We start from the raw sequence: 17,543 nt of genomic DNA on the forward strand, positions 1-17,543 counted from the left end.
CAACTTGGATGGTATTCCCTCGCCATCTACCAACAAGGTCAGTTATTCTATTCTCATCAACTTCGCACACACTAAACTGAATAAGATTTCCCACTCCTTTCCCTTAGCACTTCAATTTATCATGTTAATCCCTCTGAACCTAGTTTGGACATCTACCCCAAACTAGCTAACCCAAAAGGCACTCCTGCCACATTAAAATGCCAACCTTGGCAGAGCTTCTCTTTCCAATTCCTCCCCCCCCCCCAACACTAACAAGAATCCTGATAAATGCTTCTCTCCCAGCAGCCCAAATCCAACCCACACCAAACAGGCATCCTCTGCTGCCACACATCACAGTCCAGTCAAGCATTCCTTTACCACCCATGCCAGACTAGAACAGGCATTATCCCCAACTCCCCAACCTATTCATGCATTCCTCTACTCTGACCCACCAAAGTTTCCCATTAATTTGAGTTACCTCAACTCAAATTGGGATTCTCTTGCTAACAAGGCATTTGTCTACTCCCACCTCAATCACATTGCTCTGAAACTGCAGATACTGGCAATCTGAGATCAAAACAGAAAATGCTGGAGGCACTCAGCAGATCAGGCAGGATTGTGAAAGAGAAAGGAAGAAATGCTGAAATTCATTTTTTTTAAGCCTCCAGCTTGAAAAATTAATTCTCTGCCTCTTTCCTGACCTTCTGAATGCTTTCAGCATTTTCCATTTTGATCTGAGGAGGAGGATGTCTCTGTAAAAGGACTGAGAGGGAGGGGTAAGGGGGGGGGGTAAAGAACTGGAGGAAAGAAGAAAGAGGGATGGGAAGAACAGAGAGTGGCCTAGCAGAAATGAGAAGTTGATGTTAATGCCATCCACTTGCAGAGTTCCCAGATAGAAAGTTAAGTGTTGCTCCTCTAATTTACAGGTGGTCTTGGTTTGATAGTATACAAGGCCGTGGACAGACATGTCATCATGGGGTGGGGCGCAGAATTGAAATGGTTGGCCACTGGGCGATCCCCGTCACTGATGCAGACAGAGCAAAGGTGCTCAGTGAAGTGATCTCTCAGTCTGTATCCAGCCTCTCTAATATAGAGAAGGCCACAGTTGGGAGTATCGAGTGCAGTAGATGATTCTCACAGATTCACAAGTGAAGGGCTACTTCACTTGGAAAGACTTTGGGGCCCTGAGTGGTAGTAAGGGAGGAGGTGTGGGCACAAGTGCGGCACTTCCTGTGGTCACAGGGGAAGGAGCCAAAAGGGTGGTTAGTAGGAAGGGATGAGTGGATGAGGGAGTCATGGAGGAAGTGGTCCCTACAGAAGGTGGAGAGGGGAAGATGTTTCTGATAGTGGGATAGATCACCTTGCTGATTTTGCTGTATTTGAGGCAGTAGGAACGGTGATGCCGTCTGCAGGTGATGCCCAGGTACGACCACCAGCTGCTGCAAGGTTTGAAGTGGTTGCAGGTCCTGAGAAAACAAGACAATTATCAGTGATTGTCCCAAAACGCCCCAGCTCATACACAGGAATACTTCCCTAGCAAAGACATTCACTTCTCAAACAGATTCCTCGGCACTGCAGTGCTTGGAATTGAATCCCGTCGCATCGCAGCCCTCTGCTTAAAAAATGTCCCACATTCTTAATTTTAAATTTAATTTAAATTTAGAGATACCGCATGGTAACTTTTAGCCCCTGAGCCCATACTGACCAAAGACACCCATGTGACCAATTAACTTATTGACCAGTGTCTTTGAATGTGGGAGGAAACTCACTTGGTCATGGGGAGAATATACAAACTCCCTACAGAATGCACCAGGTTTGAAACTTATCACTGGTGCTGTAATAGCTTTGTGCTAACTACTATTACCCCTCATCTTCTAACCTCCCACCCCTTCCCCTAGCCAACAGTGGAAACCCTCGACTCCTTTGCTGTTCTTTTTCAAACCCCAACCCCAATTTAATTATGACCTACCCACCTCAAACCCCCCCCCCCCCACCCCACCCAGCCCCCACCAATCTCTGCTCCCAAAGGAATTTTGGGCAATTTATTTCAAATGTCTCACTCCCCCCACCAAACCAATCCCACATTACCACATGATATACATTATCCTTAAATAGATATTTTAGCTGAAAACTTTGTTAAATGGCTGCAAGTTCACGTTGAAATGCCATCCATTGCAGCAGCAGATCCTCATTGCATTTTCAACAATCCAAATAAATATCAGTAACATCTGTGGAACACAGACAATGGCGAACTATCTCTGCTGATACCTGTGGAGGCGACTCTCTCTGGTCCTCAGTTTTGATCTAGAAAATGAAAGATAAAGGGCATCAAACATCAGAGAAAAAGAGACATATCATTTATGCATATACAACATCTACAACATCCCACACAACAGGAACCAATCAACCTTTAGAGTAGGATCTTCTTCTTGACCTTCTGCACCCTGGTTAGAAGCCCATCTCCTCCATAGTTGATGGTTATGGAAGTTAAATATAAACATTTCTACTTCAGCCTTCCTAACTCTGTACACTCCAGAACTGTTCTCTTCCAAACTGGCTGGTTTAAGATCAAACCAGTTGATAACATTAAAATTTATTTCTAAGGATAATGCTTGCAGTCACAACCCTGGGATGATTCCCAATTCCAGGTCCTGCCTGACCTGATGTTCAGTTTACTGTGGAGAATTTGAATAATTGCAACATCTCCAAGGAGGTGACCACAGGGCCCACAGATCACTTACTGCTTGACAGGAAACAAGCATGCAAAAATACTTTGTTTAAAAGTAATTTTGTTTTATTTTCAGTTCACCATTACAAATTATAGCACGACAATATATAACGAGTAATCGAAATACAACTGTTCTATGATACAGCTGTAGTCCACAAGATATTTAGTGCCATTTTAATGCATTTCTGAGAATTTATGATCCTCACTATACCTATGACCCCAGCACCCCACCACCCCTTTGTCCTTCACCCACAAATACTACACACTTCTACAAAGACTTCTACACCCTCGACCTGCTGCTGAAGCTCAAGATGAACCAAGGGTGTTAAATGTCACTGAATGTGTAGTCACAAGCCCAGAAACCAAACTGGTTGGACCGGGTAGGCTGGGCCCCACCTTCCCTCTGTATGCAAATTCCCTCTCCCACAAGCACTCATTTCCCGACACTAACCACAACCTTTGACTGAGATCATCCCACCACCACCCCCTCCCACTGCAGTTCAATAGCAAATGCTCAACTCAAGTGATTTTAAAAGAAAGGAAATAAAACAAACAAAACACGAGCCATGTGAGCACCAAATGGGCAAAGACATCTAACTCAAGATTTCAGGTAATTAACAAATGTTATGATTTTGCTTTTTATAACCTAGTTTCCAAATTAACTGGGCACAGCATGAGAAATATCAGTATGGAACCTATGACTAAACTTCATTTCCTGCTCACCTATTCTGAAAGTGCTGAGTCTTGATCAATAACATTCAGTGTAGAACAATTATCCCGTGATTCCTCACTCCCCCAAGCCCTGGTGGTCTGTTCATGGGTTTGATCCCTGGCACTAGACACCATTAGAACCTTGGCTTTGAAATACAATCTGCGTTCTGGTCCAACAAGTACTCTCACATTTGAGTGATACTTCTACGTACATTTCCAGGGAAGGGTGGACACATGAAACACAGATAAATCTTTCAGCACGAAATCTAACACGCCCATGGGAAGTACAGCAGAGGAGTTAGGTCCACAGGAAAGCTTGATCCAACCGCCATAGAAGTGTGGAACCTGAAGCTTACTTGAAACAGCATACAAGAGATGCAGACTAGGGTGTACATGTGATGAGAAAAATATATAAAAATCTGCAGATGCTGGAAATCTCAAACAAAAATAAAAGGTGGGAAAAACTAAGCAAGTCAGGTAGTGTCTGTAGAAAGAGAAATAGTCACATCATGGTTCTGATGAAAGGTTGCAGACAAAAGTTTCCATAGATGCTGCCTGACGTGCTGTTTTCCTGTATTTTTATTTTCTTGCAGTATGACGTATTGCACAAGAAGAGCCAACACAAGCTCAGGGAGGACTTGGAGATCCTGGGTTTGTAAGGCAGGAGAATTAAGAGTGAAGCTTGGGGGTGGGTGGAATAGGGCAGGAAGCAGATGGTGGAGGAAAGTGGATTGATGTAGAGTGGTGTTGCCCAGCCTAGAGGTTCAGAAGAGCAGGAAGTCAGTTTTCTGACAGAGGGGATGAGTTGGGTAAAACAGTAAATTACATATGAAATGTAATTTTTAAATTTTTTTTTTAAAGATACAGCTTGGTAACAGGCCCTTCTGGCTCATGAACCCATACCACCCAAATACATCCAAATGATTGATTAACCGACTAACCCCATTTGACTCTGGAACATGGGAGGAAGTCCATAAAGACACAAACTCCATACAGACAATGGCAGATTTGAACCTGCATCACTTGCACTGAAACAGCATGGCCTTAAATGTTACACTAACCATGCCTATGGGATTTAAAACTCTGCTGATGGAACAGGAAACTGAAATTAGGAATTCCTGATTTCCTAATTCCCCACTTGTGCAATCTAGGACCATTTTCTTTTCATTTAAAACTTTGTCTTAATTCTAAACCCTACTTTAGTTCAAATGCAAAATAATTTCAACTTTAAAAATGTCAATCAAGGGTCACCAACCAGAAATATCAACTGTTTCCATTCCCCTAAAACACTTCCAGCCATGCTGAGTATTTCCATAATTTTCTTCGATTTAACCCTAGCCCTGAAAAAAAATCAAACCTGAGCTCTACTTCTTGCTTTATCATTACATCTTATTTTCTAAATCAGATCAATGTATCTAATCTAGTCCAAACCTAAACCAAAACAATGGTAAATAGTTGCAATGTGATGCTTGCACCTTTAAATTACTATATTGTTTAATGAAGAAAAACAAGTATTAAATCAGAATTATAAAAATAGTGTAAAATTAAAAATCCGGTGCAAACAGATCAAACACTCACCTGTCGTGTAAAGTCCAGATCATTCTGTTCAATACCTGACACAAAAGTAAAGTATGAATATTCAGAACAGTCCATTCACTGCACCCCAGCATGAATTACGCATGAACAGTGGCACTAGAGGGAGCTTATCATCATCTGCTTTTGGCCAGATTTGACCCACTCTCACTCAGTATTCGGCCAATATTTTTGGATGTGGCAATCATAGGTGAGGACAGCATTTATTTTCCGCCCTTAACTGCCAGTGAGATGGCAAGTACCCTTTTGGAGCCAGTGCAATTCTTCTGGCGAAGGAACTCCCACAATGTGTATTAAGATCCATGACATAGAACCGATTCCATTTTCTCCCTGAGCCAGGACACAATTAAATGGGTATTCAGGACAAAAGTTGGCTCAAATCCCTTGAAGTGCGCACTTTCCGCTTTTGGTGATTTTCTTCCTCCCTCCATTGTTCACCAGCCCTTACTTCCCTTTTCTTCCACTATGTACATGTCCCACAACTCTATGTCAGCTGCCCATACCCTGTAGCTTACTCAGAGTCCTTTACCATTCCTATAGTCAGTAGAAATTGGCCAGAGAGGCTCAAAGCAATGCCCACTTGGAACACTTATCAATGTATTTATAATCTTATAACCTTCATGGTGCATTGTGCTAATTTATTTCATATTTATTGCTTTTTTATTGTGTTTTATATATCCGTGTAGCTACTGCAAGCAAAAATTTCACTGCATCTGTATGTTGGACATGACAATCAACTTGCATCATCTTCATCACCTTTGGTTTGAAGGGTGGGAGGGAAGAGGAAGAAGAGAAGGGAGTAAAGAACATGGGATGACAACTTGCTTCATGAGAACTGAAATTGCCCAGTGCAGTTTTGGAGAGGGACATCTTTTCAGCTGCATTTTTCAAAAGGAACAGGTATGGCTGGGGATTCCCTACTGCAGGGAGTGATCTCCTATCTGCAGGAAGAACACCTAAGGGGCTGACTCCACCTGGCCAGCTGTCAATCAGCCCATCTGAAAAGACCACCTAAGGGGCTGACTCCACCTGGCCAGCTGTCAATCAGCCCATCTGAAAAGACCACCTAAGGGGCTGACTCCACCTGGCCAGCTGTAAATCAGCCTACCTAAATATAAACCTGAGTTGGCCCCTCCTGAGCCAGTCACAAGGGGAGCCACGAAGGCTTGAACTGGTGTTCAGACTTTTGCTGGAATAAAGCCTGTGGTAGTCTTTTGAGTGTGCTTGCTTGCTGCTACCTCAGTGCACCACACTGGGGCAATCAGCTGGTGTCCAATAGGATTGCTTAGCATAGGTGCTATGCATCAGAGGCTCAAGTGATCTAGAGATGGGATTTAATGTTGGTGAAGGTAGCAGCTTTTGTTGTTTCCAAATTATTTAATTCTCCATAAACACTGTACTTCTGTTGAGCATCCAATTTGAATTTCAAATGAACTCCCCTCTGCTTGTACATGGGCAGCCTCCCCTCCTCCAGTATGTAAATCCTTCCTTCTCACAAGGCTCTGGTATGAAAATTAGTTTAAAAAATGCAAATCAGCAAGAGCCCATCTCTATGGCAACTTCTCCATGCTTCAGAATGAGTGGGTATATCGTGTATATGTCTGCACATGTGGGTGTGTAGTGCTTAACCACGCAGACCATAAGATTTCAACTTTGATTCCAAATCCGATAGAAATTAAATGATTATGGACAAAATACACTTCGAAATGAAATTACAACAATTTAGGAAGATAGGAAGGTGGGATATCACCTGAGGATTATTTTTTCTTATTTCTTGTATACACAGTACACATTAACTTGGAAATAAAAACAAATCTTGGAATGTTCTGGCTCTCAAATAGGATACCTGTGGAGTAGACCTTAAGATGATGATACACAAGCCAAATTCATCATAGGATAGTCTAACGTACATCTGTTCAAATTAAAAAATTGGAGGTCAAAAGTCATGTCTCTCTCTGCTGCATTCAGCTTTCCTGCTGATTTGACCTCGATGGTATCTGAGACCATGTTATTCACAATTGCTTTCAGAGCAGATGAACAGAGCCAGTCCAACTGAAAATATGCAAATAACGAACAGTTCAGTGAAAACAATACGTTTAGGATCCGGTTCCTGGGCCTTTCTCAAATAGTTAAAAACTCTAGCAACCACACCTGATGTTCAACGCCAGAGGCATCAAACAAGCTCAAGGTTTGGATGATCCCAAATAAATACTGCCTTACTCTCCTACCTTTCATAACTGGTGTCCAAGCTGAAATAACTCATTGCACTCTGGTCAAGTAACAGCCAAACAGAAACTTGATCATCCCCATCCTATTCCCCAATAGCAGGCTGTTACTCAAACCCACAGGAGCAGTCCTTAATACAGTATTGAATTTAAACACCCTGAAAGGTCTTTTGGCTTCAAGACAGACCAGGCCTAGGTCAGACTTGACACAATTATGAAGGCAGCTAGCCAGTGGCTAATCTTTGTTGGGAATTTGAGACAATTTGGTATATCATCAAAGACTCTCGAAAATTTATATAGGTGTACTGTGGAGAGCATCCTCTCTGGTTGTATCATTGTCTGGTATGATGGTGCCATACACAGGACAGGAAAATACTCTATGGAGTTGTTAACCCAGCCATTGACATCCCAGACAGCAGTATTCACTCCATCAAGGACATCTACGAGGAGGTCTCTTAAGAAAGCAACCTCCATCCTCAAGGACCCCCACCACCCAGTCCTTTTCCTCTTCGCTCTACTACTATCAGAAAAAATATACATGAGCTTGAAGTCAAGCATGCAATGGCACAAGGACAACTTCTTCCCCTCTGCCATCAGATTTCTGAATGGACAATGAACCATAGACACTATCTCATTTTATCCTATTTTCTTACACTATTTATTTTTGAAATGTAAATTTATAGCAATATTTGTTCTGTAACACTGCTGCGAAACAACAAATTTAGTGACCCATTCATGACAATCAATTCTGATTCGGATAGGTCGAGGAAACTAGTTGAGCATCTCATGCTCTCCTCAACAGATAAATTAATGCTCCTTTCAGTTGACCATCTGGTTCTATCTGACGGGAACCTACTCACATTCAGACATTTTGGCATGAGTGGTCATGACCACTGTACCATTCATTCTCAGCTTCATACCCAAGACATCCTCAAATTTCCCCATTTATAATGAGTAAATCAAAGGGCAGGTCCAGAACTCATTATCCAAAAATGTTTAACTTGGACTACAAGCCATGATTCCTCACTACCTCAAACCAGGTAATAAACCAGAATTTACTAGTGAGCTAAATCAATGCGAGGAGAAAGGGTTGGTGGGGGGGGGGGGGGCGGGGGGAGGTGTGGTTGGATGCAGAGTTTGTGGGCATCAAATGAACCAATAATTCAGAGAACTCAACATTCAAAACACAAAACTCAACAGTGTGCTGGCAAGGAATCAGCATCTGGAACATGGTTCAGAAATTGGGCACAACCAATTGTACACAAGTGTAAACAGTAACGGTTTTAACAGGAAGGGTCCATAAACGTTCCTATCCTCAAGTTCACGTCGAAGCCACAAGAGCACAGCTGAGAACTTGATGGCCTGGGATGATAGGTGCAAATAGCACCCACTACCCAAGTGCCAATCAATGATAGTCTCAATAAGAGAAAATCACTTGCTGCATACGTTGGCAAATAAGACGACTAATGTTTAAGACAACCCCAGAATTTCCACTTAAAATGTAGGTTTTGAGCTATACTCACTACACAAGACTACTCCAAGTCTGGCACTTACAACTGAGAGCTTATTGCCCCAATAATCTTTTACCAAACTTTCCAAGAAACCTTGTTTTTAAAATACCAGTATCTGGTCACTGAGATATTCATTGCGATTGGTCTGATGAACCAGTGTACACTGAATGCACCCTGGGATCTTGGCTGGTTGTTTCCTGATCATCAGCTGTTGCAAATGGCTACTGGTATAAGCTGTTAGCTGTGTTTACTGTGCTGTTATATTAAGGTTTCGCGCAAACAGAGGAACCACTGACATGGTCTTTGCCCTCAGACAGCTCCAAGAAAAGTGCAGAGAACAAAACAAAGGACTCTACATCACCTTTGTTGACCTCACCAAAGCCTTCGACACCGTGAGCAGGAAAGGGCTTTGGCAAATACTAGAGCGCATCGGATGTCCCCCAAAGTTCCTCAACATGATTATCCAACTGCACGAAAACCAACAAGGTTGGGTCAGATACAGCAATGAGCTCTCTGAACCCTTCTCCATTAACAATGGCGTGAAGCAAGGCTGTGTTCTCGCACCAACCCTCTTTTCAATCTTCTTCAGCATGATGCTGAACCAAGCCATGAAAGACCCCAAAAATGAAGACGCTGTTTACATCCGGTACCGCACGGATGGCAGTCTCTTCAATCTGAGGCGCCTGCAAGCTCACACCAAGACACAAGAGAAACTTGTCCGTGAACTACTCTTTGCAGATGATGCCGCTTTAGTTGCCCATTCAGAGCCAGCTCTTCAGCGCTTGACGTCCTGCTTTGCGGAAACTGCCAAAATGTTTGGCCTGGAAGTCAGCCTGAAGAAAACTGAGGTCCTCCATCAGCCAGCTCCCCACCATGACTACCAGCCCCCCCCACATCTCCATCGGGCACACAAAACTCAAAACGATCAACCAGTTTACCTATCTCGGCTGCACCATTTCATCAGATGCAAGGATCGACAATGAGATAGACAACAGACTCGCCAAGGCAAATAGCGCCTTTGGAAGACTACACAAAAGAGTCTGGAAAAACAACCAACTGAAAAACCTCACAAAGATAAGCGTATACAGAGCCGTTGTCATACCCACACTCCTGTTCGGCTCCGAATCATGGGTCCTCTACCGGCACCACCTACGGCTCCTAGAACGCTTCCACCAGCGTTGTCTCCGCTCCATCCTCAACATCCATTGGACCGCTTACATCCCTAACGTCGAAGTACTCGAGATGGCAGAGGTCGACAGCATCGAGTCCACGCTGCTGAAGATCCAGCTGCGCTGGATGGGTCACGTCTCCAGAATGGAGGACCATCGCCTTCCCAAGATCGTGTTATATGGCGAGCTCTCCACTGGCCACCGTGACAGAGGTGCACCAAAGAAAAGGTACAAGGACTGCCTAAAGAAATCTCTTGGTGCCTGCCACATTGACCACCGCCAGTGGGCTGATAACGCCTCAAACCGTGCATCTTGGCGCCTCACAGTTTGGCGGGCAGCAACCTCCTTTGAAGAAGACCGCAGAGCCCACCTCACTGACAAAAGGCAAAGGAGGAAAAACCCAACACCCAACCCCAACCAACCAATTTTCCCCTGCAACCGCTGCAACCGTGTCTGCCTGTCCCGCATCGGACTTGTCAGCCACAAACGAGCCTGCAGCTGACATGGACTTTTTACCCCCTCCATAAATCTTCGTCCGCGAAGCCAAGCCAAAGAAAGAAGAAGAAGAATATTAAGGTGTAGGTTGGACAGGTTTATAATATATTTTTATTGTTTTAATATTAATTCAGCTTCCCAAATGCAAGTTTCAGTAGAAAAATATTTTGTGATATGTCTATAGAAGTTATGAGAGTGCTTTATGTTGTTCTCCATCACCACAGGGGCACTCTAAACCACAGGATATTAAGGTTCGGATTTTATTCTTGACATGCAAGATGACCCCTGGTTTTGGGGTGACATTTTTAGGGTTCAAATTCTGGCTTATACGTCGACATATATGGTACTTTCCTCTCAAATTCAGTGTCTTGAACATTCTTGAATCTTTCACCATCGACATTCCAGTGATTCACCATTTTTGTGTTTTTTTTATTCAATGAACCAGCCAAATAAACACTGTGGCCACAAGAGCAAGTTACTTCCAGAGTGTGTCCCACCTTGAGATTCCACTAGATTTCCATTATCTATAGAGGTAAATTTCTGGACTACAATGGAATTTTCCCCACTGATCAGGATTAATACCTCCTAGGCAGATCCACACCATCAAAGAAGTGACAGCCTACTTAATTGGCATTTTGTGCACAGCCGTCGGTATTCAAATCTTCAGATCTGCCTATAACATGGACAGCAACAACTTTCCAAAGCTTCATTACCTTCAAACACGAGCCCCCCTTACCCCATTATCCGGAAGGACCAGGACAACAAGATGGGAACTACACCAGGTCCAATTTTTTTCCCAGTCACACATGATCCTATTTGGAAATACATAATTGATTACATGTTTCTTCCTGAACACTTTTAGGTGTATTTTATGGATTTTGGCTGCTGATCACAAAAATCTCCTTAAAATTTTCTATCACGTACCTTTTTTTTTAAAGATACAACATATTTTTGTGATTTCCTGTCATAAGTTCACTAGTATATTGTCCACAAAACAAGCTGTTTTGGTCAGTCCAAGCATACCTGGACATGCACTCAATGCAGGTGCTATGCCAATCTTGTCTTAGGCCTGGGCCTGCTAGTCAGAATAGATGCTGATAAACTATTAAAGCAGCACACATATACCAATGCTGTGCATTATTTAGTCTTACAGCATGGTAACAGGCCATTTCGGCCCACATTCGTGCCACCCAATTAACCTACATCCCCCGTACATTTTGAATGGTGGGAGAAAGCCTGAGCCCATGGAAAAAACCCATGCAGACATGGGGAGAACGTACTAACTCCTTACAGACAGCATGATTTGAACCTAGTTTCCAATCGCTGGCACTGTAAAGGTGTTGTGCTAACCGCTACACCAATCGTGCTGCCCCAATTACAATTATAAATTGAATGCATGTCAATCCACATGTTCTTCAGCCAATAGCATAGGAAGTGTACTTAATAATAGCATTTATTGTCTTCAGGAAGATTCACTATCACAGAAATGTCTCGTCAATGCCACAACAGCTGCGATACATCCTCATACATTTGTTCAAGTATATGCTTAAGACTCAAATACACAGCATGACTGCACTTATTAAGAATGTTTATGAACTCTACTTCAATTGTAAATTTGGTGACCAAGCCAAACCCTTGGTTCTTCACATTTTGTTGAGCAACATATGCAGTCAACCCGAGAGCATCTTCATGCTATTAAACATGCTAAATTAAATAAAAGTTAATTTAATGTTTCTCCAACATCCTATGTGATACAGCAAATCTGAAACTATCTTCGTGTTCAGCTTTCTCCAACATCCTATGTGATACAGCAAATCTGAAACTATCTTCGTTTTCAGCTTGAAGCTGTCTATCATAATCCCCATTTATTTTCAGGAAGCAACCTTTTTGAAAAAGAATTGTTGTCCAGTGTATTTGTTGGCATTTCTCCAGCCATTTGAAGTCATGAAGAAAAATTGCAAAATTTTTTCAGAACTAATCCAATTCACTTGTCCTGGTAAATCTCTTTCCTGGTTTACTGAAGCACTCTTCACCCATAGCAGTGTTTGAATATTATATGGTCCTTAAAGTAATCTGCCCATTCACCAAACAGTATCAAACTGACACAGAAAAGTAATAATTCAAAAACTCTTCACACATCATCAAACTAGGAACAATAATTGGATGTAACAAAGACAAACCCAGCCTAGTTCACTCCACAAAAGACTTCCTCAAAAATATCTAGAAATATGCCCAAAGTGAATTATGTGTTCCATCGAATCTCAAGAGGTAATTTGTTTTAGCTAGCAGTACAGACATCTCCTTGACAATCTCTGGGCAAGTACCATTCTACAAGGACAAAGCCCAGAAGTGACAGCATGATTCTATGTTGCTAAAAAGCTGTGGTTCCAAGATTGCTTTACTATAATTCCTAAATCAGTCTCTCAAGAGGTTGAACAAAGTCAAAAATGAGCCTGGAAACTTACTGACACCCACTTCCTATCTTCTACTGATGACTCCATATCCCTCCATATTGACCTCGAAGAAGCAGAGCAGAAATAAAGGGGGTCATCAACATGGATCATCAAGGGCGATTCAATAGGAACATCACTGACTATCCTAATCAAATCCCAAAGTGCATAGTTGCCAGGCTGAATCTCCATCAGGTGGAAAGCAAATCAATACAAAAAAAAATAAACACATTCTCTCCTCACCAATCTACCTGCTGCAGATGGAGGTTGCAACCTTTCTTAATGGAAGGTGTCATTCATTTTAATCTCCTTCTGAGACTGGTTTCTGTGGTGGTGGCACACAATTATTAGTGCAACTACTAGAGCTAGTGAGAGTTCGAATCTTCTGTGACAAGATTATCACTTACAGTGATTCCACGGTTAATTCCAGCCATCTACAAATTTCAAGTACTTTCATGAACGTTCAAAGACCTTAAAACATACCAGTTCACATTCGGCACCTTGATAACACTGGACAATGAAGATTTAATTTCCTGAACACTTTTGGGTATATTTTATAGATTTTGGGCTGCTGATCACAAAAATCACCTTAAAATGTTCCAATCATGTACAGCTTTTTAGATACAACCTATTTTTATGATTTCCTGGCATACTTTGTTTACTTCAAGCATACAAAACAATGAAGTGCAACAGGTTATTGAAATTTCATTTTCTGCATTCACACTTGGACTTCTTCCCTGCTGATCTTGGTGCAGTTAGTGACGTACATGGTTAAAGGTTTCACCAGGATATTGTGACCATAGAAAAGTGGAACTGGAATCCATCAGGCCGACTATTGTTAGGCACTGACATGAGAGGCATCAGATGCTGAGTACAAACAAAAGTCATCAGGCAAAACATTTTTAAGTCTGTTGAACTTACGCAATCAGTAATTACATTAATCTTATCAATAAATCATATTCTTGCAAAATTAAACTCCAATTTAACAATCGTCTGTTTTTAATTTTACTCAAAAACATTAAAGAATTATGGTCAGTATACACAAGTGATCCCTTCGCTGTGCAGATGTAAACATTGAAATGCTGCAAAGCCAGTACAAGGGACAATAATTCTTTTTCTATAGTAGAATAATTATTTTGATGTTCATTGAATTTCTTTGTTAAGTAAACGACTGGATGATCGATTTCATCACCATCATTCTTTTATAATAGCACTACTCTTGCAGCTTCCTCACAAGCACCTATTGCTAAAGAAAATGGCTTTTCAGTCAGGTAATTTAAGCTCAGATTGGTTACATAAAATGGCTTTCAATTTATCAAAAGCTTCCTTTTGATTCAAATATGTTTGTTCAAATAAACTTTTCACCCTTCTTCACAAGGTTAGTCAAAGGAAGGGGGATATCAATCAGAAATGAAAATTTCTTTAATACCCTACCATTCCCAAAAACCTCCTAATAGTTTTCTTACCCATGGGGATGGGAAACTCAGAAATCATCTGAACTTTCACCTGGCCTTGACCAACAACAGTTACAGTAGCATGGCCAAATTCACTTTTAGCTAAATTAACAGTAAAATTTCCTTTTGAAAGTTTGTTGAACAATTTCTAAAAAAAATTGTGCTTCCAGGGGGTCTTTCCCCATCACCAAATTATCAATATAAGCATCCGCATGCTCTAAACCTTGAATCACAGAATTAATCATTCTTTGGAATGTTTCTGGAGCATTTTTCATTCCAAATGGTAAAAGATAATATTCATATTGATGGGGTCACAAATGCAGAAATTTCCCTACCTCTCTCTATTAAGGGAACATGCCAGTAACCTTTTAATAAGTCAATTTTTGTAAGAAACCTTTCAACCTTGTCCACACAATCATCCATCCTGGAGAAAGGATAAGCATCTGTATTTGTTACTGCATTAACTTTTCTATAATATGTGCAAAATCTAACCGTCCCATCGTATTTAGTTACTAGGACACAAGGTGAACTCCAATCTGAGGTAAAACATCTAATAATATCTTTTATTTTTTAAAACATATATTCAATCTCGATCTACCAGTTAACACTTTTCAACATTCATTCAATATGGATGTTGTTTGATAGGTTTAGCATCTCCAACATCCAGTTCATGACAAGTTATTGAAGTTCTCTTAGGCACATCTTGCAACAGGTTCTCAATTTTAAAAGCAACGGTTTCATTTGTTCCTTTTCCTGGGGCTGATTCTACAAATTTCCAAATTCTACAAAATACTCGAATTAGACAGACAAACTGGGAAAATGTTTTGTTTGAAGTGATCCTTACAAGGGTCATTTTGTATTGTATCATGATCCCTAAACTCAACAACCAATACCTCTGGTGAAAGCTTTCCTTGCTAAAAGCCACGTTCTGAAAATAAGGTTTTAACATATTGACATGGCAACTCTGCATTTTATGTCTCCGATCAGGTGTCTTAACTACGTAGTTGACTTTATTTACCTTGGATTCAATCTCAAAATGTTGCCCTAAGAGGATTGGAATGTGTTGGGAAAGAATTGACACATTATCCCTGGTTTAAAAATTCTCACTCTAACTTTTTTTCCCAAAATCATACCAGACTTTCATTTGATCCATTTTCAAATTCTCTTCAGCTAGTTTACAGACTTTCTGCAAATGAACTTTAAACTTTGAAAAACATAATCTAACAAATTCAACTACAAATATTCATTAACCCATTGTTCCTTCAACAACATTAAAGGTCCTCTAACTTGATGTCCAATAACCAGTTCAAAAGGGCTAAAGCCCAATGATTCTTGTACAGTCTCCCTCACTGCAAACAAAAGCAAATGGGAACTTCATCTCAGTCCTTCTCATAAAACAATAGGTTCACATCATGGTTTTGAGGGTCAGTGGACCTTTTTCAAGACTCCTTGAGATTCTGGATGTTATGCAGATGACATGATTTGTTTAGCTCCCAGTTTATAAACTATCTGCTGAAACAGTCCCAACATAAAATTACTTCCCTGGTCTGATTGGATCTCTTTAGCCAAACCAACTGCAGTGAAAAATTTCACAAGAGCTCTTGACACAACTTTAGCTTTAATATTTCTAAGTGGTACTGCTTCTGTAAACCTGAAGTCTGTACACATGACAATTAACAAATACCTTTTGTCTTGGGAAATGGGCCAACACAATCCACAATAACTTTAGCAAAGGGTTCACCAAAAGCAGGAATGCTTTTTAAAAGGCCCACTGGAGGATCCTGATTGGGTTTACCCACAACTTGTGTTAGGTCTGCTTTGTTCATGAATGAGTGAGACAAACACCAGACTGAGTCGAAATCAGGGTTCTTTGTTCTTTATTACCGGATTGTAACACTTGCGACTAACAATGTTAGTCGGAGAATGCATTCTGCCGTTATCAGCAAAATGGTGATTTTTTATACCCTTGGATACGTGCTTAGAACATCATCATATCATTACTTGTCCAATGACTAAAACTGTTGCTATCCTTTCCCTGCTAGCTTCCTGCCTCTCAATCCATCAATGTCTCTCTTATCTTGTAAGTACAAGGATGCATTCACATCTTGTTACAGCCCTGCACAGGGTAACTCCTTACACATTCCCATCTCATGATGTTTTACCTAACAGGAGTACAAGGACACCTCCCCTTCTTGTTACAGCCCTGCACAGGGTAACTCCTTACACATTCCCATCTCATGATGTTTTACCTTACACTTGTCAAATGTGACAGGTCTGGCAAAATGTCACAACATCTGTTCTTAAACTAGGCCAATAGAATTGTTTCATAATCTTATATACAGTTTTTCTTACACCAAGATGACCACCCAAGAGTGTGCTATAGGCCAAAGTTAAAATTTCATCCCCATCGGCTTTAGGAACTACAACCTGGTGAACAACCACCCATTCTTCACTGGCAGGGATATCAGGTGATCTCCACTTCCTCATCAACCTTTCTTGAAATAGTACCCAACTGGCACTGTCTTAATTTCATCAGGAGAGAGAGCCTTATTTCTTACTTCAGTAAGATCTGGATCTCTGTTCTGTCTCTCTATAAACAACAAATCCTTACTTTCAGGTTTAATACTAGAACTCTGGTCCAATAAAGAAAAATCTACAGACTTTGGCAGGTCATTACAACCAGAGTGCTGTTTTGCCCTATCACAAATTCTGGACGCTTTTAAAAATCAGTTTGCATAGCACCGACTGTACTGGCAAGCATTTTTTGCCATAGCCCGAGTCACTGCACAGGATGGACATATATCAGAATCTATCTTTGTCTCCTCAATGACTGGCTTAGCTGTCAACCTCACTGTAGGGACAACTTTACCCTCTGCAAGATAATTTCTTAATAACAATGAAACCCCTTCCAATGGTAAACTCGATTGGATCACTATCGTAACAGGTCCATTAACTAATTCTGATTTCAACATAATCTTGTGCAGAGGTATCGACTCCAGATCATCCCCCAAACCTCAAATCAAATTTTTTTCACCCATGGCTGCCTGATCACCAAACTCTAAAACACTGTCTAACACGAGTGACTGGGTGGCCAGTACCTTGAAGGATTTTTACTGTCATTTGTGGTGACCCTTCCTTTATTGAAACCATACCCTCTGACATAAAATATTTGAATTCCTCCCTGTTGTTACCAGCAGGTCTGAACCTTTTTTATTTCTATGTTTTTCA

At 41.2% G+C, this 17,543-nt stretch overlaps 1 protein-coding gene and 1 long non-coding RNA gene across 5 annotated transcripts in view; one reads left to right on the top strand and one right to left on the bottom strand.

Moving 5' to 3' along the window:
- LOC138741083 (uncharacterized) overlaps positions 1 to 6,837 on the top strand; it is a 29,000-nt gene extending 22,163 nt beyond the window's left edge. Inside the window, exon 3 of the long non-coding RNA XR_011343324.1 lies at positions 5,698 to 6,837. This is a non-coding gene — a long non-coding RNA (uncharacterized lncRNA). The remainder of the gene's footprint in view (positions 1 to 5,697) is intronic.
- Positions 1 to 17,543, bottom strand: part of LOC138741081 (POU domain, class 2, transcription factor 3-like) — a 50,894-nt gene that overhangs the window by 21,682 nt on the left and 11,669 nt on the right. For 3 of the 4 annotated variants that reach the window (XM_069894597.1, XM_069894596.1, XM_069894595.1), the window contains exons 3-5: positions 4,997 to 5,031; positions 2,248 to 2,283; positions 1,340 to 1,445 (exon numbers count right to left, since the gene is read on the bottom strand). In XM_069894597.1, coding sequence (XP_069750698.1) covers positions 1,340 to 1,445; positions 2,248 to 2,283; positions 4,997 to 5,031 — 177 coding nt within the window. Of the gene's footprint in view, positions 1 to 1,339; positions 1,446 to 2,247; positions 2,284 to 2,387; positions 2,617 to 4,996; positions 5,032 to 17,543 lie in introns of those variants that run through there. The other variant, XM_069894598.1, reaches the window with a different exon arrangement.

Source organism: Narcine bancroftii, chromosome 8, assembly GCF_036971445.1.
Source record: "Narcine bancroftii isolate sNarBan1 chromosome 8, sNarBan1.hap1, whole genome shotgun sequence".
In the NCBI taxonomy this organism is placed as follows: domain Eukaryota; kingdom Metazoa; phylum Chordata; class Chondrichthyes; order Torpediniformes; family Narcinidae; genus Narcine; species Narcine bancroftii.